Here is a 23,909-nt window from a genome sequence, read left to right on the forward strand (position 1 = left end):
AAATAAAACGGTGAAGTTCGGTGGAACCTGTATGCTTTTGGTTAGAGCATCTGGTGCACCTTCGCACGAGAGGCACAAGCGACAAACGGTTGCATAAGTAAAGCCGTATAAGAAGAAGAACATGTAGTTCTTTATTAATATATTTCGTCCTAATATCAACGTCACAGTGCACATAACCTATTTTCGAATTTTCTTCTATATCTTTAACCTTTAATACTCTTTCGATACCAAAAATGTGGATAAAAACAGAATAACGTTGATAGAGGATACAGACGCCATAAAAAGGCGAGTTCATACTTCAACTATTTTAGTTTTAAGCGAGTTCAATTCGTGCGTAAAATATGCGACACATGGGAATGCAGTGGCTAAAAGTTTATTTACTTTGATTGATGAAAATTATTTAAATTGTCTTTAAAGTTGAATATAATATATGTATATATATGTATATATATATGTTTATATATACAATTATTGTATATATATTTCTAATTTTTCGAAACTCTGGTCGAACTTTTCATTGACGGACCTTAAAATTGTCATTCAGCGAGTGTTGTAGTAGTTGCACTAGTTGTGGTGGTTGTGGCTTCATCTGTTGTAGAATTTGTAGTAGTTGCACTAGTTGTGGTGGTTGTGGCTTCATCTGTAGTTGCTGCAGTAGTTGAGTTTGTGGATGCATCTGTTGTGGTTGTTGAAGCTGTTGTGGTTGTAGTCGTTGAAGACGAATCTGCGCAGAAGACATACCCTGGATTTTTATATACACACAAGCCCTCTGCCTCATCGAAGAACATATTATTGACACATATGCCAGAACTAGATTCTGCGCCATCAGTGCAGTACAAGTAGCCAGTACAATTGGTTGCAAATGCGTTTACAAAGGTGTTAGTAGTGGTACCAACGCAACGATCACAGTCGTTGTAAGCATTCATGCGATTCACACACTCCTTCCTCGTAACGTCGTAGAACAAGTGATGATCGCATGTGGTTAGTATCCAGTTCTTGCCATTGCATAAGTAATACTGATTGCAAGCCGTGGCATTTTCCTTTGCTCCCTGAAATAATAATTAGATAAACACAAGCGTAAACAATTTAAAGTCGCCATTTTACAAAACGAGTTACCTACCGTGTCTGTACATGCACCACCATTACTAGCCGATGTGACATCTAAACTGGGATCTTTAGTTACCTACAAGTAAATGAGTTCTTGCATTAGGATGTCGGCTTGACACTACCTCGCAATAAAGACATACCTGTGAGCATGAAACGGCTGATTGATAATTACATATCGCGTTGGCCGGATCGAATACCAAGTCATTGGTACAGGACCCGGTAGTGTATTCGGTATTGCTAGTGCACTTTTGCCAGCCCGCACATGCCCATGCATTGCCGAAGTAGATGCCGTTCTGCACATACGAACACAAATTGATGGCACCGGTAGTACTACCGTTGTTGGTTCCATCCACACAGTCATAGGTGCTTTTATAGACGCACGATTGTTTGTTTGGGTTGAAAATAAGATCGTCGGGGCAGTTGCTGCGTTCTGCTCCTGAAGGCGAGCAGTAGTAATAGCCGGCACAGCTTTCAGCTACCGCAGCGAAAGAGCCAACGGAATATCTATTGCATGGATCTGCAACATCTGTGGTGCAATAGCTTGGAGTCTGACTAACGCACCCTTGTGAATTCTTATCGAAATAAAGGCCGGTCGAGCAGTTTTTCTGAGTAGCAACGCCGTTGGAGCACTGGTAATACGATGAGCAAGAGTCGCCACTTGCCACAAGCGCGTTTTCCTTCAACAGCAGACAAATGTTGTTCATATTGACGGCAGCTACAGCATTGACACAAAGCACTACCAGTGCTAAAACGCAGAAGGTACGGGCTGTAAAGAGAAATAAAAATGAAGTGTTTTTAATTTTCGAAGGCTCCAACACGTATTTTTGAATACACATGGATATTGAAGGTATTGCTTCCACTGGGGTTTAGATTTTGTTTTTTTGATTATCACATTTTCCTTGAACGTATCTTCTTTGGGAATTAACGCTTCATTTGTGGCACGGATATTAAAGTATTCTTTTTTCATGTCTGCCTGAATGGAATAATCTACAGTTTTTATTGGGCTCCAAATGACCAGCTAATGCATATTTCAATACTTTCTTAAACAAGATATTTGACCAATAAATTTCGCACTTCACTTACTATACATTTCTCAATATTTTCTTGGTTTTATTAGGAAAATGTAAATAATTATGCTGCGTACACAAGCGTATTTTTGAAACTGTTGTCAATAGGTCAGGCTCACGAAGTATTTATACTAAAAAATTTGTGCAAAATTCACCGGTAATCGATGATTGTTCCTTTTTCTTTTGATAATTTTGGACACTTTCAAAGAGTGATAGTAATATTTTTGATATAGGTAATTGATTGCTTCTTATGCAAAACGGAAACATTGATAATTCTACTTCAGGTCCGAATAAAGTTCATAGATCATTTGCCACTGATTGTCAGTGAAGCATTCAATGCAAAAAAAAAATTAATTAATTAAGAAAATTATTTTTATTATTATTAAGAAAGATTTGAGGACTACCACTTGAGATAACCCATTATAAGGGTGTTTTTAGATGTATTGGACTTCCACGTTAACGAATATTTTTCACATTTGTGCTCGATATACTCGTGGATATTTACCTCCAAAGTTCATTTTCTGCACCCCATTTTTTGCAGATTTGAACAACTTCTCACTATGCGATTGATGTATTTTTGCCTATGCCCGCTTTTGGTGATTGTAATCATGCAATACGAAAAGCGGGAGTGACCGGGACCCCTAATTAATTTGGGGATTCGACACAGTTCCCGATAAATTGGTCTCTGCTCGTCTACTACTTGAAAGTTTTAGAAGAAACATCTTGAGTGATTGAACCATTATTTGCTTACTATGTGCGGTGAATGGGGTGAAAATTATGCTGAAGTTTATTTTATCGTTTAAAGCCGTAATACCCAAATTTCCATTTGTGGACGGGGGAAATTCTAACGAGGTTTTGAACCCATATTAGAAGTTTATTCCAAAAAAGGCAATGTTTTCTGTGGTTTGCCTATTCGGGGCATTTAGGGCTGAAAATGGAGCCAATTCTTGGCCTCTCGCGACAATACCAATTAACCAAAAGCAAAATTTTTCATATTTGTGGTGGCGCTGTTAAACGATGAACGAAAGCCAATATTTGCCGCGCGATTGACGAGATATATCTGATTACGCTGAGAACAATTCCACTGAGTGCCATTAAATTTAGCTGTTAATTCATTGACAAGCGTTTTATCTGAATTTCTCTAACTCTAAAAGCAACACCCGATACATTCTTGATGCCCATCAGATAACCCCTTATTTATGTGATAAAGTGTGTTGATGTTGATGGCTATGGCTGGCGCTATACCTTTGATACAACGTTAATACCCTCGCAATGACACACATAAGCATATTTCTGATATTTCTCGTATGTGTAGTGTTGTGAAATAATGAAAACTAAACAACAACAATTCATATCAAAACTGAAGTACTGTCTTTTTGGTCTCGTCATAAGAAATGGTCTTGCTACTAAAAAAAAGTGAAGAGTTTTGGTTCTAAGTTTTTAAATTAAAAAATGCTGTAGGACGACTTATGTAGCCAAAAGTACGATTATTTGTATGAGCATCGTTAAACGTACTGCAACAACAGAAACAGTTGTTGCGCAAACAAAAGTAATTAAAAATCCACATATGAAAAGTTAGCACCGTAAATTCGATAATACTAAGACGGTAATTTTCAATTGGCTTCCCTGTAAGAATATTTTTTCAAAATACCTATTATAAATAATATATATAAAATAATAATAAACCATTTTTTCAAGTTTTTACAAACCTTTCAAACTGCTTGCACTGCAACGGCCACTATTATGTACTTACAAATATATAAGTGACTTACACCCTTCTTCGGAGCTTGGCCGAGCTCTTTCTCTCATTTGTGCTTTGGGTCTAGATGTTTTCCATGAATGGAGGGATCTATGGTTTTTTGCCGCCTCTGGACGGTAGATCGATTTTTATGAGTTGTTTTTTCATGGCAGAAATATCCTCAGGGGTTTGCCATTATCTGCCAAGGAGCGATGAAATGAAAGTCTAAAAAGTCTTACAGATGCAACCTCATTCAATAATAAATGTCTATGAAAGGGCTTCGAACATGTGCCCTCCCGCATTGTAGTCACACACCAACCAATTCGGCTACGGTGGCCAACCGTTCGGCTACTGTATATGAAAGTGATAAAAATTTACCTGCTTTTTTGTGCGATTGAACTTTTTATGGTTTCAAATCTTTTTTTTTTGTATTATTACAGGCTCATATTGTTAATTTATCTGAAAATGCATCTAAATAAGTAGTACAATAAACATATACTCGTATACTTTTCTTTTCAACATTTCGAGAACCGTGGAAACACTTTTCTCTTTCAGACCATTTCAATACGTTTTAAATTTCTCGAGCGGCATCATTGCACTTGAAAGCTCTGTTTCCGGTCCCCATTTTATACATTAAAATCGTTGAATTTTGTGAATCAGTTTTCAGTTTGTTTAGTTCAAAACGTTTGAAGTGGAAGTTTAAAGTGCTGTTTCGGCTACTAAAGTCGAGTGAGTTGTGCGTGACAGCATTCGGTTTACACGGGTTTCAAATCCACTATGGGCATGAAACATACAACTATAGAAAATTGTTCTTTTAATAGCAAATCCGTTGAAGTTCGGTGACGTCATAATAATATGGCATAGCCTTATCGACTTCTTAGCGTAAGAAGTCATATTACACAATTTTGTTATACCTGTAACACTTATTCGTGGGTATCCAAGGTATAAAAATAAATATTTGTTCGTCTGTCCTGTACCGAGCGATGCAATTCGAGTGTATGAACCTGCTAGGTGGGGCTGGAATCGAGACATTTGCAAAAATCGCAATAATGGCCCGATTAGGCTCATATTCAGAATTTTTAAAATCAATACTGTATATTTGCACAAAATAGTCCCATTAGGTGGCGCAGGCTGAAATCGTGTTCATGGTTAGAGTAAGGCGCCTAAGAAATAATGTTTAAATATTTAGGATATTTACGAAGAGACTTAGTCCATGAAAATTGTATATCTACATTTTAGGTAAATAGGAATACACTAATTGTTGCATGTACGAAAATCAGAAAATGTATGAAGAACATTTATTTCCTTTATGAAAACTTTGCAGATGGAAGCAGATAGAAAACAAAACCATGTTCTAGGCGAATTTGACAGATCGCCTATTCTGTGTGAAGTCAGCATAGAAACTAAACAAACCTCTCTGTGTGAAGTTGCTTGTTTGTGCACCAATCAGTGGATATTTTGATTTTTAAATTAAACAAAATAATACAAATAAAGTTCCACTTTATAAATTGTGAAATGACGAATGATAATAAGGCCTTAAAATGCAGTTTCTCCTTGCTTTCCACTTGCTTGCGCTTGTCTTCCTTTCTATTCGTTTCGTTTGTTTCTGTGCTGACGTAATTATTCAATAATGAAAGGTTTGCTCCTCTTGACAAATCGGCTCCCTTAGCAAAACACTGGGTTTCTAATTCTAGAAATTTTGAGGAGAAGTGGAGGAGTAGTAAAACATTTCGTTTTCAAAATGGTGTCCTTATGAACAACAAATCGTTCAGGGATGCCCAGGACTAGTATGTCATACATATGCTTCCTCACATACTCTTAAATCAGGACATTAGAGAGCATTCTTGTGGGGTAATGCGTGCGAAATGTGGAATTTTCAACAATCCGAGCCCGATGCGTTTCTATTATGGGTTGCGGAAGTACTTACTATGTAGGCAAGGTTGCTTTACAAATACCTCAGTTATCAAGAGGAGTACTTTTAGCTATTTGCAATTAATTACAGCCGAAAGTTTTGCTGCTCGTGGTGACGTGCAAAATAACGAAATCGAGTGGCTTCGCCCAAGTCACATATGAAAGGAGAATTTAAAAAGCTTTTTTCTGATGATGTGGTGATTTTGGAGGAGTTCAAGTTTTGCAGCGAGCTCGTATTTAACAAATATTTAAAATAGGGAATAGAGAATAGGCAGTATACCTGCAGGCTTCATTATAAGAAAGCTGACATTGACAGAACCTGTTTCCAATGAGCTTACCTTCCCATGGGTGGAAGAAGTGTCGAGCGCACGTGAATGCCAGCGCCGAAGCTTAGAAAATATTAAAAAACCCTCGAATTGAATAAGTCCAAGAGTTTGACAAATAGTTCGCAATGTTAGCTGTGGTGCAAATCCAAATTGCCCAATTTCTATTATGAGGAGATAAAATCTCATGGGTGTGCATGTAACATTTTTCTGATCTCCATTCCAAGACATAGGAGCATAGAGGGAAATGAAATTCCTGTTGAGCTTACCAGGAATGGGTCGACTGAACTGGTTTCAGAGGTTTCCCACCCGATCATCGGCACCCCCCTGTGTGTTGCACAACTTATTTCTCAGAAAAGCGCGGAACAGATGGAGCTCCATTTCTTAATTTGCGAATTCGAAAACACAATGGCCCCAGTACAATAGAGGCAGAACGCAGATAGTCCTGAGGACTCCATAACATTTAATTTCCAAGCTCGTAGTTGTGTTTACCGGTCATTGGACGATAGGCACTCGCGCAGAAAAGAAGAAGCTGTGGGGAGCTTTCAGAGAAGGAAACTGTTGAGCACTTCCTCTGTAATTGTCCAAGTTTGGCAGTCAGACGATTAAGATCACTGGGTGCCCCTTTCTTCGAAAGCCTGGATCAGACACAATTCCCATCAACTTTCTCCATTACATCAACAGCGCTGGTTGGCTGTAGGCCCGTTCGAGGTCTCAAAACGGCGTTTTAGAGCCACTTTAGGGTACCAGAGTGGTACTTCAGCCACTTCATTACAGGTGTTTGTCAAGTAGTTGCTAATGCAGAATAATCTTGAATTGGAGCTTAGAACTTCAAACTTACGTGGGCAAAGCGTATTAAAGTAAGGTCTAATTTATTTTTCAGTCAACTAAATTTATCAGGAATCTGATTTTTCTATGAAAGAATTCGTTTTTTGCTTAAGTAACATAATAGGACGGCCACTGCAGCCGAATGGATTGGTGTGTGACTACTATTCAAAGAATGTAGCTCCGAATCTCTGTGAAACACAAAAACGCAGCAACAATTTTTTCTAATAGCGGTCGCCCCTCCATGAAGAAGCTCCTCATAAGAACCATTCGCCGTTCGGAGACGGCTTAAAACTGTAGGTCTTTCCATTTGTGGCACAACATTAACACACACGCCAGGAGGATCAGCTCATTTTTTGTTTCAATATCACACTTGACAATTTCTGCTAAGTACTTCAATTTGTAACATATTCCTTTATACACATAAATATATACATAGATGAAATATACTTACATTGCCCATAAAATATTTTAAATTTATTTTATAATTTTATTTATGCTGCATATAATCAATCTTGTATTTATACTATATTTATATATAAAATACTTTGCTTTAACGGCAGAAAATAAAAAAAATGCATCTTATGTTTACAACCATCACCACAAATGTTTCATACTCGATAACACTAGGTAAATTTTTCAAGAATATTTTTCCATACAATTTTAATGGTTGTATGGTTATGAAGAAATTGGACCGCAAAACAGTGGGTGTAATAAATTTTTCTTTCATCATACAGCTAGAATTCACGTATGACCAAAAATCAACACAATTAACCATCCACTTGTTCTATTTCACGCACCAATCCAGTCGAACTAAATTGGCCTTCATTTCTCACAATTAAACAAACACTCTCGCAGCTATCCAACAAAATAAACTCAACCGAACCGAAATGGACTAATGACATAATGCTAAAAGCCTTTAAGGTGCCTGTGACTTAATACCTTCAAACCGTGTTAATTTATTGAACAATATTTATTTATAATAATTATCTAAGTACTTAGTTTGCTTAAGGGTAATAATTCGATTTTATAACGCAACGCAAGTAAATACGTAAATACTAACATAAAAGCTTGTGCAAAGAAAGAATTCGTTTAGTATTTAAAAGCATTGAATACAGTTCCATACTTCATCAGTTGGAAACTTGAAATTAGTGAAGCGAAACGTTGGTCCTGCATTTGTGTAAAAATACTTTTCAAATTTCAATTAATATGCGTAAGTTTCACTTTAATGGCTAAAGCGCCACATCTCGGTGAAGCCCTAAACTAATTATATTTGCATTTCTTTCTTTACTTAAATAGCTTACAAGGGAATATTACCGTTATTAATGCTCTTTGTGACCGTGCAATGCAGCTTTAATTCGACCGAGATTTGCTCATTACTCTCCAACGGCACCCGTATCAAAGATCCTCGGGCTTGTAACGCTTGGATAACTTGCATTGAAGGAATCCCATATAATGGCACCTGTGCGGATGACCTCTTCTACGATCGCAACACCTATTCTTGTGTAGATCCGAACAGCATAAAGTGCATTTCAAGCAATCCATGTGCGGCATTAAACGGAGCTAGTGGCTTTGCAGCTGATCCATATTCGTGCAATGGCTACTATTATTGCAGTAAAGGAGTTGGAACACATGGCGAATGCGAGACCGGCTTTAACTTTAATTCGGGTACGACGGACTGCATCAGAGGCTATCCGTGTGTGCTAACTATGGATCCGGATAGTTATTGCAATATCGTACCCGATGGGGTATTCATTAAAGATCCAGATAACTGTGATGGATATCAACTATGCTGGAAGGAGGAGGTATTGAACCGCACATGTCCGACTGGCTATTACTATAGTGCAATTAATGGTGTCTGCGACTATCCCTGGGATGTGGAATGTGCATTTACGACGAGTACTACAACAGCTCCAACGGCGACTAGCTTCTGCAACAAGACCGGCATATTTGTATCAGACAGGCGCAGTTGTAATGGTTATTATTATTGTCGCGCGTCGTCGAGTAGTGCTTCTGGCATTGAGCTGCAGCATGGCACTTGCCCCACTGGAAGATTCTTCGATGAGGCGAATGATGGCGAATGTGTGCCGCGCACCAGTATCGTCTGCGAATATAATCGTTGTGTTGGCTTTGCCGGTGATAGCATCGAGCTGGCAAACGAAACGAATGATGGATGCCACGGGTACACGGTCTGCCAAGATGGAGTGGCGATTGGCAATGGCACTTGCCCTGATAATGGTTACTTCGATGAGCTCACTCAACGTTGCACCAGCGAGGTGATAAGCTTTCCAGCCTGCGCATTTTCTTAGGCCAACACTCAGGGCAAACAAAAAGTATTAAAACAAACAGTATTAAACTTCTCTAAAAATTATGATTAATAAAAATTATATTTATTTGTAAGTACAACGAAAGTCTTTGGGACTTATTGCGCAAGGGGGTACAAAAAAAAACACGAAAATTCTACTTGATTGGTGCGATAACCGCTTACGTGATTTTGGACGAGTTCACCAAAGCGCGCCAGTCGTTTCTTTCTTGTACTAACTGGTGCCAATTGGACCACACTAAGTGAAGCCAAGTCCTTCTTTCTGGTTGAACTTTCTGTTGACGTGAAAATGAATAATAGTCGAAATACAATTCAAACATGTAACTCCCTGTGGCCAGTCCGCTCGAGTTTACCAATTTCTCTTATTTCACATTCTTTTGACCTTATTAGTAAGCAGAGTATATACTTTCCGATATCACAATTTAATTACATCGATTAAGTTAAGAGGTTGCACCCCCAATCCCAACATTTTTTTAAAACACATAAATACGAGTATACTTATGTATACATACGCATTTTCCTTCAAGCTTGGAATTCGAGATCATGTCCATGATTCGTAAGGGAATAAAGACCAAAACGATAACTTTTATTCCTGCCAGGCTAATGTTATGGGCCCTCAATAAATTTAGTATGTATATTGCAGTGATGCAGATGGATTCTTATAAATCAGAGGATTGGAAATTTGTCAGGCAGATAGTGGTAAATGAAGTCTGAGAGGTGTGCAATGATTACACGAAATACGCTCTCTTTCGAGTGCTTACTGTACCAAGGAATGAAAGTATTTCTGCAAAATAACGTATTATGAACAAAGTTGTTTCATACATCAGGTCAAATGATTAGTTTTTGTGCTGGAAAATGAAAATTTCTAAGAATCATCCTACTATTTATGTTATTATTGAATAGATAATACTTAAAAAACCATGTGCTGAAAGACAAGTATAGTAGGTTCTGTTTTTGTGCGGTAGATACGTTCCGTAAGAAACAGCATAAAAAAAGCTACTAGTTCTATAGTAAAACTATGGATACGTTTCAAAAGTGCTAAAACCGCATAAATCTGAAATAATGTAATAAAATCGCATAAAAAAGGGCACTGGTCCCATATTATAACTATAGATACGTTCCATAGACCGCATGAATCTGAAATAATTAAATAAAATCGCATAAACAAAATATTGTATTTTTGAAAATTATATCTTTATTTAAGAAACGTCAGAATCGAAAAATAAATTTAAGTCAGAAATAGAATCAGACAATACCCACATGTTGCGCGTTCGTTTAGGATTTGGCGTAAAATCACTTTCGTCACTTGAGGAAATGTACACGTCTGATCTAGATAGTTATGCAGGCGGTTCCATACTTGTAGGGTTAGCATTTCTGATGTAATCTGTGATGAGTTTTTGCTTAGCTGGTTTAGAATCTTGTTTATATGTACAATTCCCGATAGGTCGACATGCATTTTGTAATTAAAAAAAAAACCGCACTATTTCAAAACCGCATAAAAAAAGCCGCATAAAAACAGAACCTACTGTACCTTCATACCTTCACCCAGCACTGAGCCAGAGCCATTTGATCGAATTCTCGCTATGTAAATGCTTGCGAGTCCAGCCACGCTTACTCAGTTTCAAGTGCGTATTTCACAAATCTTGTTGATAGCAATCCCAAGTAAAATGGAAAATAATTATGCTGATAAGTGTGTTTATTTGAAATTAAAAATCGTATAGTTATGCCACTATTTGGAAGAAACTCATTAGTTAATATATCCTAAAAAGGCCCGATTGATTCGTCGAATCTTATCTTTTTTGAGATATTTAATTTTGACCACTTTTAACTCTATAAAATAAGAAGAATTCAAATTATTAATTATGTATATAAATTCTTTTCATTTCATTCAAAATTGCGATGTTTTGAGACTCGCAAATAATTTCGCTTATTTAGGTAACAGCGATTTAAACTTTTGCAATTTGCCCACACAAAGAAACAAAATTAAGTAACAAATCCAGCATATAGTTTGCCTGCTATTAGAGGGTCCGGCATTCGAGGTGTAACCAATTAAAAATGCCATAAATTTAGTTTGGAAAATTACTTTTATTCAATTCAAAGTAAAAAATGTGTGAAAGTAATAATACAAAATTAAGAATCAATTTACTTATGCTCGATTTGATCACCTTTTGCCTTGACTATGGCCTTGAGACGGTCCAGGAACGAATCGAAAGCTACCCGAATGTGACTTGCAGGTATTTTGGCTCACTCGCGGACAATGGCTTTTTTCAGCGTCTCGAGACTGGTGAATCTTTTAGTTCGGAACTTGCTCTCCAAAATGGCCCAAAGAAAATAATCCATCGGATTCGCGTCTTGTGAATTTGAGAGCCATTGTGTGGACGTTATTCACTCGAACTTTGTGAGACGGTGTCGAGTCCTGTTGAAACGTCCATGGTCTGCCACCGAAATGTTTGTCTTCTCACGGCTCCAAAACTACCTCCAAATTACTTTCCCGATAATGTTTCGCATTTACCTTCACGCCAGGCTCGATGAAAACGACTGGAGAGCGCGCATCTGCGGTTACTGCGGTGCTGCCTCCTAGTGGGCAATCGATGACTCAAATTCTCGTACGAACGGTCGGTCAAATAAACCCTACCGTTTTGGGAGTTTACAAATTGCTCAATTTGAAAAATTTCTCGTCAGAAAACACAATGTTCGGAAACTGACCGCTTCCGGTCAAGCGAAGCAACTCCTTCGCTCTCTCAAGTCTGACTTGTTGCTGCTTTGGTGTGAGATCATGCACCTTTTGGATCTTGTAAGGCTTGTCTTTGAGATCATTTTTTGGTATGCGGTGGATGCCACGGTCAGGTATTTTCAGTTCTTTCGCTATTTGATTGACACTTCGTCGGGGATTTCTTTCTGAACCAATTCACGTGACGTTACAGTCTTTTGATGACCACCTCCACGACGTTTCGCGATGCTACCAGGATCATTGTAACGAGTAATGGTGCAATAAACAAAAACCTTATTTACTTTAAGGTGCTCGAGCTCACAAACAATCGCTGGTTGTTACGTTCCTTTTCGCGTATACACTCGGCAAAATGCTTCCGCGCGATTGTAAACAATACTCTGGACTGTCATTTAGCCAACTCACAGACAGCTGATGCCCGTGTGGAAAACCTTTGCAAGGTGCACTTAAAATTCGTTTGAGAACAAGAAGATTGTGATCCAGGGTTGCAGACAGTGTGGGAGCGAAGCTAATTTGCTTGCATTGCGGGCAAGCTGCGACTTTTCATAGACGAAGACGAACGAAATATAATTACAGTTAAAAGGCATTGGTTTCAGATAAGCAAGTTGTTTCTAAATACGAAACTTTTTTTAAAGGTAAAACTGGTAAAACTGAAAAATTGTTTGTGGCTTTAAGGTAGATATTTAAATGGGAAATGTTTACTTATTTGCCCAATGGTTTTGCGGTAGTTGGCGAAGGAGGATGAGGTGTAACTCCTTAAATCCAAACTTTAACAAAAGTACATCTTCCCCTATGCGATTCCTGCGGTCCCATTTGAAAATGAGACATTATTTTTATTAATTATATTGTCATTAGCACAAAAGTAACCTCTTTCTCTGCTACCACCAGCTGGTACCGCATCGAATACTTTCATAGCCGGAGCGTTTGTATCCATTCGAACGACATGACCCAACCAACGTAGCCGCTGGACCTTTATTCGCTGAGCTATGTCTATGTCGTCGTAAAGCTCATACAGCTCATTGTTCCATCACCTGCGATATTCGCCGTTGCCAACGTGCAAAGGCCCAAAAATCTTGCGCAGAATCTTTCTCTCAAACACTTCAAGCGTCGTTTCATCGGATGCTGTCATCGTCCACACTTCTGCCCCATACGTTAAGACGGGCATGATGAGAGTCTTGTAGAGTGTTAGTTTCGTTCGTCGAGAGAGGACTTTCCTACTCAATTGCCTACTTAGTCCAAAGTAGCACTTGTTGGCAAGAGAGATTCTACGTTGGATTTCAATGCTGACATTGTTATCGGTGTTAATGCTGGTTCCTAAGTATACGAAGTCCTTTACAACCTCGAAATCATAATTGTCAACAGTGACGTGGGTGCCGATACGCAAGTGCGCCGACTGTTTGTTTGATGACAAGAGGTACTTCGTTTTGTCCTCGTTCACCACCAGACCCATTCGCTTTGCCTCTTTATCCAGTTTGGAGAAGGTAGAACTAACAGCGTGGTTGTTAAGGCCGATGATATCAATATCATCGGCATACGCCAACAATTGTACACTCTTATAAAATATTGTGCCTGAGCGATTAAGTTCTGCGGCTCGTACGATCCTCTCCAACATCAGGTTAAAGAAGTCACGCGACAGCGAGTCACCCTGTCTGAAACCTTGTTTGGCATCAAACCGCTCGGAGAGGTCCTTCCCAATTGTGACGGCGCTGCTGCTGTTGAGCAACGCCATCTTGCGTAGCCGTATTAGTTTTGCGGGGATACCAAATTCAGAAATCGCGGCATACAAGTAACTCCTTTGCATACTGTCGAATGCAGCTTTGAAGTCGACGAAAAGAGGGTGTGTGTCCATTCTCCTTTCATGAGTCTTTTTCAAGATTTGGCGTATTGTGAATATTTGGTCCGCAACCTTAGTGGTAGTAATTTCTGTGCGTTGGCGTCTAAAATAAAGCTATTTTAGAGGATGAATTTTTCTGCTTTATTTCCTACTCCAAAGAAAGAAAACTAAGCTCAGCCTTGAGATCTTGGCCCATGTATCACGACTTTTTGTGTACCTGAATTATAGAAATGCTACTCCAGTGGATAGTGAAATGAAAATGTAATTTAAAAAGTCGAGCCAAGAAGAACGGGAAATGTGGTAAAACTCAGGCTCAATGAGCCCATTGTATTTAAAGTTCTAGAATAGAGTAGAGAAATAGAGTTAGTTAGACCTGTGAGAATTTTCAGGATTCTTTGGTAAATCTGAAAATATGCTCCCGTTTGAGAGAACTAATTTTACCCGTTCTCATGACATCGGAATCCAAAATTTGCAGCCTTGCTCCAGCAAATGCAGGACACTCACAGAGAAAATGCTTAGTGCTATTCGCTTCCTCTAAGCAAATCGATTCCTCGATCGATTAGAGGATTCTACTACGAACAGGATCGGAGTTCTCCTTTGATTCGTGGTCTACATTTTACTTCTTCATTTCACTAAAATTCCAACGCTTTATAGCTGAGGAATGGAGTCTATTCATGCGCTCTAAACTCATGCCATGCATAAATACGTGGACGCTGGCGGCCCGTCTCGTATACAATCATATTATATTTATGGGAGTGATTAATGAAGAAGGCCGGTCTAAAACTGCTCAAATTGCATGTGCCATAGCAAATCCTTGATTGGCAAATATTGGGCTGTTGCCTCTTGCTATCGAGCTCTCACATGTACGGGTTTTTCTGCCCATTCAGAAATGATTAATGGAATTTTATAGGCATGAGCTTTTTATTAAAAATACCAAGCTGATAAGTGGCAATAAAAACTTTAAAATAAGAAATCAACTCAGCGATTTTTATTTGCTTATACGTATTTCGGCTTTTCCATTAAGTTCCAAAGAGATTGAAGGCAGCGATCTGATAAGCAAATAAACTTGAAACTAATAAAAATGTATGAGAGTAAAAATAGGAATTTAATATTTGAATTTTTGCTAGAACGTGCATTATCTTCTAATTATCTTTATTTGCACCGGTCAACAACTGTTGCTACAATTTCTAATTCCCAGAATTCGCTGAGGTCGAGCTTCTTTCTAGCTACCAAAAGCACGTAAGACGCCTAGATTTCATTAATTCATGATTAAACGGAATAAGATAATTTCCAAATCAATTGCAATTAACTACACCCATGAATTCACACGTTGACTTTATGTTATCTGTTCACGCACTTAGCAGGATAAGAATACTATCTCTTCCGCCCATGTTTGACGTAGTCTGTTGGGCTCGGGGTCCCCACAAAAATAATCTGCAAATGTGATGGGTATCTGCCCGCTGAACACGAAAAATGCTGCGCTTGAAACAGTGCGGTACGCTGAGGCAACGATGAGTGCCGCTGTTCGTTGCACAGCCTCCAGTGTTTTGCGCTTGGCTTTGCAATTTAGCACAATTCCCCATATTTCGCTGCCGTACAGGAGAATTGAGCTTGTGGCCGCCATAATTAGCTTTATTTTGCTCTGTGTTGCCCCACCGACGTTTGCCATTAATCTACTTATGTAGCATACCCGTGACCTTTGCTGCTCTGGTAGCTGCATTCCGTATATGGGCCCAGAAAGTAAGCCTGCAATCAAGGTGAATACCTAAGTATTTTACTACTTTTTGGGCCACTAAGGATGTGTCGCCTATTTGCATGCTGACATCGAGTGGCATGTGATCTCGTGTCATAAGGATGACTTCGGTTTTATGTTTGGCGAGTTCCAGGCGGTGGTCCTCAAGCCATATTTGCGCCCTTTTTATGACTTGGTTCAGCTTCCTTCTAGCGTCCTCAGTGTCCCGAGCTGGTGTGACCGCCACTATATCGTCCGGGTATCCCACTAGATATGTATCTTCTGGCATTTCTATACTCAATATCTCATCGTAGCTCAGATTCCAGAGATCGGGGCCGAGAAAAGGTCTTTAAGCTGCGCCAGACGATACTGTTTTTGTTTCTGACCATCTGGTGTATCGTACAGCAATTTAGGCTCACTCAGGTAGCTCTGGAGAATCCTTAGCAGGTATGCAGGTATTCGAAATCTTTCTCGTAGTGCCTTTATAATGTCTATCCAGCATCACTGTCTAGATGTACGGCTGTGAAGTTGGCGTTTAGCTTCCCCATTACAATTTCATAGCCCAGACCTCAAGGATTGCTATTTAGATCCCTTCGAAGTTCCTCCCATTTTGCCTTCTTACTGGCGATGATTGCTTGCTTCAGCGCTTATCGGTATTGTCTGAAATCAGCAGCTTCCGTCTCGGCTTCTCTGTTGTGTCTGGCTCTGGTGTACCTTCTTCTATTACGGAACAGGTTCTTCAGAGTTCTGCGATTTCTGAACTAGTGGCGTTTCCCGTGTTTGCCACTACAAGCCCCAGTCTGGCAGCCATGTCTAGTACATGTCTTCCCCGTGTTCGTAGTAGGCCTCCCTCGACAGCCTTGGCGTTGAAGTCTCCGGCTACGATGAAGGGGCCACCTATATCGCGCACCTTATCCTCAATAAGGTTCAGTTTCGTTCTAAAGTATTCAATACTGTCGCTGGGGGTAATATAGCAGCTTAACATTGTGCAGCGTTTATTTTGAACATATGTGTAGCAATGACCGGCTTCCTGTTGTGTGACGGCGACTGCGCTACTACTTTGGTAGCCAGAGTGGGGCCGTTCCTGTTTCGTCCTCGAACCAGGTTCACTTGGCAGTCCGCCCGTACTGCTCGCTGATGATGACCGCATCTAGCTCGCTCTCGATAGCTATTTGTTCGAGCAGAGCGTCTGCTGTACGACTTCTATTCATATTTGCCTGGAGTACTCTCATCACTTCTTAGCTAGAGGGCATCTCCATGACCCTGGGAGGTGGTCAGTGGGGTCGCGCTTCGCGTCTACGCAGTGAATGCAATTGGGGGCTGCTTCGCAGACTTTTATTTTGTGACCAGTTTTCCCGCATCTGATACACGTATCCCTTCTATCAGAGCCACTGCAGTTTGCTTGTGTGTGCCCTATCCAAAGGCTGGATATACAAGAATTTCCAAATAATCTGGCCGGTTTTACGAGTATCTGTATTATGTTCTGGATAAGTCACAAAACTGCGGAAAATATTAGAGGATCGCATTCTTGTTTTCTGATATCCACCCTTTACACTTAAAATATGGTCGAATCATCCCAATGTATTAACTTTTATTGTTGTGTCCGTGAATAAGAATCTATCTCAACAAAAGGAGATATTGATCAACGGGATTCCGGAATATATATTGTATATAATTTCAAAATAGAAGCTTATTCCTTAAAAGTGATATTATCGCCTTCGAAGTACTTCGCATCGACTGCAACGCACTTATGTCAGCGTCTAATCCAGCTCTCGAAAAATTTCTGGAACTCTATTTTCGGTATTACCCTCAGAGCCGTCTTCGATTTTTCCATTAATTCCTTTCAGCTGTTCCTCTTAGTGGAGCTGAAAAAATTCGCAGGGAGCCATATTAGGTAAATTCGACGACTGTTGGATGGTATTCGTTTCGTTCTTCGTTAAAAATTCACGGACAGTGCGTTAGCATAGTGCAAAAATTCGGAGCTCTCTACTCACTCGCCTGATGTCTGAATTGGGTGTCGTACTCTTCAACACACGACTCGTCTCCAGTAATGATGCGTATGGTGAATGTTGGGTCGGACTTAAAAATCATGTCTTTGGCGCTATCAACGCCGTCCCTTATTTGCATGCAATTCAGGTCCTTTGCAGCAACACGTGCAAACCCATAAGCAATGCTCAAGTCCCCTGCCGGCTCTCTTATGGTTAATTTCCGGTTATTGATCAACTTTTCTTTCACATTATTGAAGTTTTCATCATTTTTCGACAACCTGCCACTACGTTCGATCCTCGATGGACCCCCAATCCCTTCTGAAGCGTTCATGCCACTCGTTAACGGCTGTTTTCTTTAGAGTATCATTACCGAAACAGTTTCCCAACATTACCCCAACGGTTTTCACAGCATTTAATCCATTTTTAACTCAAAATTTAATACAAACTCATTGTTGCAAATTCAAATCTATTTTTAAAAGACTGTAAAAATTGAAAACACGTGCGGAGGATGATTTCCTGAAGACGGCGTCACTTTTATAAATGTTAAGCAATGGCGATACATTTTTGGTAGGAATACTAGTCACAGATATGGCAACCTAAGCAAAAAAAAAATTATAAAACAACAGAACAAAAAACGGTTGACTGAGGCGTCACTTGGCGGTTGTTCCGGAACTTTTTGACACATTCTTTGCAGTAATTTTTTTTGAAATCTAAGTAATATAGTTTTTCTCCCTTGCTAGGTTTTGAGTTTTGTTTCCATATGTTCGGCAATAAAATGTTTTGTCCAGAAACCACTTTTCAGAATAAGTTCTTTAGCTAATCCCAGTAAATAAAATCCATTCATACATTAAAGTTTTAGTTGCCTATGATTTATTCGTAGAAATCACTATATCGAATTTAGTCAGTTGTCGCAAAATTGTTGTTGAAAAATACTCGCACCTTCATAAAATGCTTTGTATAAAGTGGTTAATTTACTCAGCTCATTTAATAGAGCACAACTCTGCAAATTGAAAATAATTGTAGCCAAGCCAAATATATCAATGATGAAACAATTTTTTTATTCCAATTGCCCGAAACTACCCTTTGTACAGATGTATGTACATACATATATTAGCTCATCGATTAGAAATAACGCAAGGTGTAGATGTGAATGTACACTTTTGCCGGCTATCGAAGCATTGGCTGATAAATCTAGTGAATCACTGCATGATTAGTTATAAAGTAACACTAAAAAATCGTTGGCCGCCTAGCCAAGGCAAATTCTAAAGTGTCACCTTTTTTCGAGAATAAACGTGCTTGCAGAAAGCGTAATATTCACCTCCAATCATTACTCATAACATCATTATCATTATCAAATTGATATAATTTGGGTACTCGTATAGGGCGTGTATAAGTACATACAGGGTGAACGATATGAAGTGTTACCAACTTCACACTGCTTGTATCTGTAAAACAGCTCATGACATCAACGACAAAATTGTTTTAATGACAGTTCAATATATTGTTTATATGCCATCAAAAGCATTTGCGTCTCAGTTTTGTTGATTTTTGTTTTCTGTGGAGGAATTCAAACGTAATAGTGTGATTGCGTTATATTTGGCTGGAAAATCGCAACCAGCCACTGTTCGTGAGCTCAGTCACCTCAAAATGAACAAAATGTTTGTGTATCGCAGTATAAAACGTTACAATGATACTGGTAGTATTGCAAAACGCTGTGGAGGTGGACCAAAAAAAACCGCAACAACGCCAGAAATGGTTCAGAAAGTGAAGGCTCGACTTGAACGAACGTGGCGAATTTCCTAACATTGTGTTTTGTGATGAAAAAATTTTCCTAATTGAGCAATTCATAAACACTCAAAACGATCGTGCTTACTTGACCGAACGCTCATACGAGAATTTGAGCCTACGTATGGCCATCGCAAGTAATGGTTTGGGCCGCATTGACCGTTGATGGACGCTCTCCAATCGTTTTTATCGAGCCTAGTGTCAAAGTGAATGCGACTTATTATCGGACACGCAAACATTTCGGTCGTAGACCATGGACGTCCAACAGGTCTCGGCACCGTCTCATAAAGCTCGTGTGAACCAAGAATGGTTAAAAAATCATGTTCCACACTTCATTTCGTCCGCACAATGGCTTTCGAATTTGCCAGACGCAAATCCGATAGACTATTCCATCTGGTCCATTTTGGAGAGCAAGGTGAGGACTAACAAATATGCCAGTATGGATGCGCTGAAAAAGCGCGATTATACGAGAATGGGCCAAAATACCTCAAGATTGTGATCTTCGTGCAGCATGCAACTCATTTTTTGACCGTTTGAAGGCTATAGTCAGGGCTTATCGAGCTAAATTAAATATATGTTAAAATTATAATCATTTTTGAACAATTTTGTCTTTGAAATCAATAAAAACTAATTTCACACAAAAAAGTTATGGTGTTTTGAATAGGTAACACTTCATATCGTTCACCCTGTATGTATGTATGTAGTACGAAATTGCTGTGCTGCATAGAATTCGTATGAGAAATTCACAAAAAGCAAAAACTTTAAATTAAGTTTGCGGAATTTTTTTAGAAAATTGCCATTAAAATTTGCAATAGTTTCGTTGTTGCTTTATTAAAATGTATCATAGTACAACCCCTCGAGCTCAACCTCAATAATTTTCCTTCTTATAATTTAAATATTGGAGTTGTTAACAAATTTGAAGTATAAGCAAATAATCTTTCAATCCAGATCCAAGAGAAAATTAATTGCGTTCATGGGCGTTGTAAAGATCGTCTATTGTCAAATAATTTTCATGGAGGGACGATGATGGAGAAACAAAACTAGGGAATTAAATTGAATTTGATGCGACCAGCGCACGAAATATGACAGGTGCCAATTTGATTCAGAAAAAAGTAACAAACTCTATGTGAGCTAGACGAGTGCATACATATACATACATACTTACATATATTGCATACATAACTGCTCTCATATATTTCTAGATCAGATCCTGTGAGAATTTTGTAGATCAGTGACTGAGTCAGACTTCCGGATGTGTTTCAAATGATTTCTTCAAGAATTTTTTAACAACTTTCGGTATATTTGCTCTTCGGAAAAATATACATGGACATACATACATATATTGTAAAAAATTTGGTGCACCGACTTTGTGTGGATTTTTCAGAAAATTTATCAGCTTCTTTATTACAGTGCCTAGGCTGAACAGGCCATGTAGCTAATGTTATGTGGAGTGCATCCTTGTGTGCGTTCGTCGAAGAAGTAGTTACTTTCGCATTTGCCAGTGGCAACTGTTGCTCCATTCTTGCAGCGTGCATAAGCAGTACAATCACCGGCCACATTGACGTATTTGTTGGCCATGCCTTCGCAACGGTCTAAAGAACACTTGACATTTAGGCGGTCGCGACATGACCAAGTGCCACTGTCAAAGAAGTAGCCGTCCTGACATTTTAGATATGTGGGACTGCGATCGGGTTTACCATCACTTTGTTTGGCGCATATATAATATCCACTACACGATTCCTCGTCAGCAATATAGCCGACTAGGACATTCTCCTCGGTACCGCAAATATCAATTTCTGGCTCAAGTTCTGGTGCTAGAGGATGACACACTGCTTCGCTTCGAGCTACACATTCTAAAGTAGAGTAGTTGAATGCTTGGCTTTCGGGACACTCTAAAGATGTCAGTTTGCCACCCGCGACACATTGATGGTATTTCGTGCAATCTTTTATGTCCGCAAAAATCGTACCATTAGCTACAGAATTGCAAATCGGATTTGCAGTTACATTTTGAGTTTTCTTAGGACATTGGTATTCTTTCGGATAAACACAAGCGGATTTCGAAGGATGGAATACCAAATCTTTCGGGCAAGTGGAACGGATTTCTTTTCCATCCATGCAGAACACATATCCATTACAATTTTCTGGATCTGACAAGAAAATACCATCTTTCTTTGAGGCGCAACGGTTTTCAGAGTCGGTTTGAGTGTTTTCGAAGGGACAAACAACGTCTTCCATGGTTTCACACCGATTTTTGTCTTTATTGAAGTATAGGCCGTAAGCGCAGAAGCCGTCTTCGTAGTCTTGGGCGTTCGCTGATGAGGGACACTGGACCCAATGGGTACATGAATTCGGGGGCAGAATAAAGGTGCCGGCTGGCATTTGGCTACAAATTTCCTCAACCGACAATGGTTTACTTTCCGCTTTTACTGCAACAATGGCAGTTGTGACCAAAACTACAAAAATGGTTACTAAAAGTAATAAATGACGAGAAAAATATTGTTATGAGTGTGAGAGTAAAATATATATATTGTCTGATAAAGATTTTAGGGACTCACCCTTGCACATGTCAGAATCGAGCTCAAGTTAGGTGGCCTAGAGAATTTGCTGCCTTATTTTTAGTTATTTAACTTTTCCTTTTAGTCAGGGCTAAAGGTCTTGGTGTAAGAAAAACTGCACTGATGTAAATTTTGGTTGCGAGTGACTCTTAAATATACAAAAGTCGACACACTTTATCGATATTAAAAATCTATTATTGTTACATTGCTCCGATATTATTAATTTTTGATAGTGAAAAAAAAAACAGATTGAATGGGCGGCAAGTGATTACACTACAGAAGGCAAATATTTTGATAATGTATCTCCTTGAAGTAAGATGAAGGCCTGTGAAGCTGACTCACTACCACTCAATGTTCATAATAGATTCAGTAGTCGATTAAATCTTGGAAAAAAATCTACATTCATGCGCCTCTATCAGGTTAGCACAACATTTCATGAAACAAATAAATTAACTACATCATTTGAAAATGGTAAAGCGTCGAGTAAAAATATGTTTCGATTTTCCATTTTTTGTTTCAATAGGCAAGCGGGCCATAGCCAGGTAGCATGTTTTTTAATGTAAAAACTACAAGGGTACAGCCTTCCTCGATCCTCGATTCCTCGTTAGGGCTGATCGTCTGTCAGCTCCTTCGTGACTTAAATCGTGTTACTTTTTAATTTTCCCCTAAGAAGCAGACATAGTTGAAGTCGTGCAACGTAAGATCCGGCGAATAACATTTTATGTCTGAGCTTCTTGACTTAAGTTAGGTTAGGTTGAAACGGGTTGTCCACTAAGGGGCATACTCTGGCTTATACCAATGTGTACTTTACAAAAATTTGAGAAGATCCCTGATTTTCCCAGTACTGAGGTCTTCCAACCCAATAAAAAATCGTTTACCTAAAATGATAAATCTACGTCTGCATAGAGCAGGACAATGCCACAGAAAGTGTGTCTCTTCCTCTTCCTCACCTAGACAGTTTCTGCAGAAGTCACGTGCTTGCTAAGGCTGTGCTTATTTTGGCTTAGCAGAGATTCTGTGCGTTTAGCATTGAGCGTCGGTCACAATTGTCGGGCGATCTTGCATGTGGTTTCATTACGTCATCTTTCATTCGCTGCTCTCACACTTTCCTCATAAATAAGTAGCGTACGAGCCTGAAACGGCATGCCTATGTCATTGTCGGTGCAATCGTCAGTGAACTTCTTGACATACAATTCAAAATGTGGCGTGCATTGCTTTGGTGGATAACCCATGTCTTGTCCATCCACAAGCTGTTATTCCTTTACGAAGTTTAGCAAGAATAACAAGGTTCTGCTGTTGACAAAATATTGACCATAGTCGATTCGCGTAGCGATCCAGATTATCATTTTTGTCCATGCTGTCACCTGCTTGGATTTTTAATGAATTACTATCAGTAGTGAATCTTCTGAAGTTTCATTCAAAATTTCACAACAATTCGTTGTCCTATTGTTACACTTACAATTTTTCCTGTAAAATGTTTTCCATAAAAACCATTCTAATGAAAGCGATGGATATATGGACTTGTTCACAGAAGCGCTATGTTCTACAGTCGGAAGAAACGGTTTCACACTAGAAAGCTGGTGGTAGGTGGCACAACTCCTTTATTAGTATGGTCGATCTTCTTCTTCAGTTTGTGGTCTACGCCTTGATATTTTTCTTCAAAGATTATTTCTATGAGGAGCTTCTCATGGCAAAAATACCCTCAGTGGCTCCTTTAACAAATGTGTTTTAATTTTTTTTTTATTTCTGCTACTGCAAGCAAAGTTGTTATGGAAAGAATTCAATCGAATGTAGCAAAAGCCACTTTATCGCTATATTAAGATTTTCCATGCCTTCGGAAGAATCAGAAATTCCAGAATTTTCGAAGTGATAAATCTTCGAAAGGATAAATAGTCCAGATATTCTTTCTTCTTTTGTTGTTTTTGAGATGTAAGGAAAATGTGATACTGTACAGTTTTTCGGCTGGTCCGTGGAATCCGATAAGTATTAGGAT

The 23,909-nt window shown here is 39.1% G+C and overlaps 2 protein-coding genes across 2 annotated transcripts in view; both read right to left on the reverse strand.

The window, feature by feature from the left end:
• Window positions 1-370: 370 nt before the first annotated feature.
• The window catches only part of LOC128861970 (uncharacterized), a 32,595-nt gene continuing 9,056 nt past the window's right edge, over window positions 371-23,909 (reverse strand). Inside the window, exons 6-9 of the mRNA XM_054100345.1 lie at window positions 20,849-21,829; window positions 1,248-1,873; window positions 1,121-1,183; window positions 371-1,049 (exon numbers count right to left, since the gene is read on the reverse strand). Coding sequence (XP_053956320.1) covers window positions 537-1,049; window positions 1,121-1,183; window positions 1,248-1,873; window positions 20,849-21,829 — 2,183 coding nt within the window. The 3' untranslated portion in view covers window positions 371-536. The remainder of the gene's footprint in view (window positions 1,050-1,120; window positions 1,184-1,247; window positions 1,874-20,848; window positions 21,830-23,909) is intronic.
• Window positions 20,668-22,045, reverse strand: LOC128860749 (peritrophin-44-like). Its single transcript, XM_054098468.1, has 2 exons — window positions 21,917-22,045; window positions 20,668-21,829 (listed from the first exon to the last, which is right to left on the reverse strand). Exons 1-2 carry the CDS (start codon window positions 21,924-21,926, stop codon window positions 20,775-20,777), a joined length of 1,065 nt encoding a protein of 354 aa, XP_053954443.1. The 5' UTR covers window positions 21,927-22,045; the 3' UTR covers window positions 20,668-20,774.

Source organism: Anastrepha ludens, chromosome 4 (assembly GCF_028408465.1).
Source record: "Anastrepha ludens isolate Willacy chromosome 4, idAnaLude1.1, whole genome shotgun sequence".
Taxonomy (NCBI): Eukaryota; Metazoa; Arthropoda; class Insecta; order Diptera; family Tephritidae; genus Anastrepha; species Anastrepha ludens.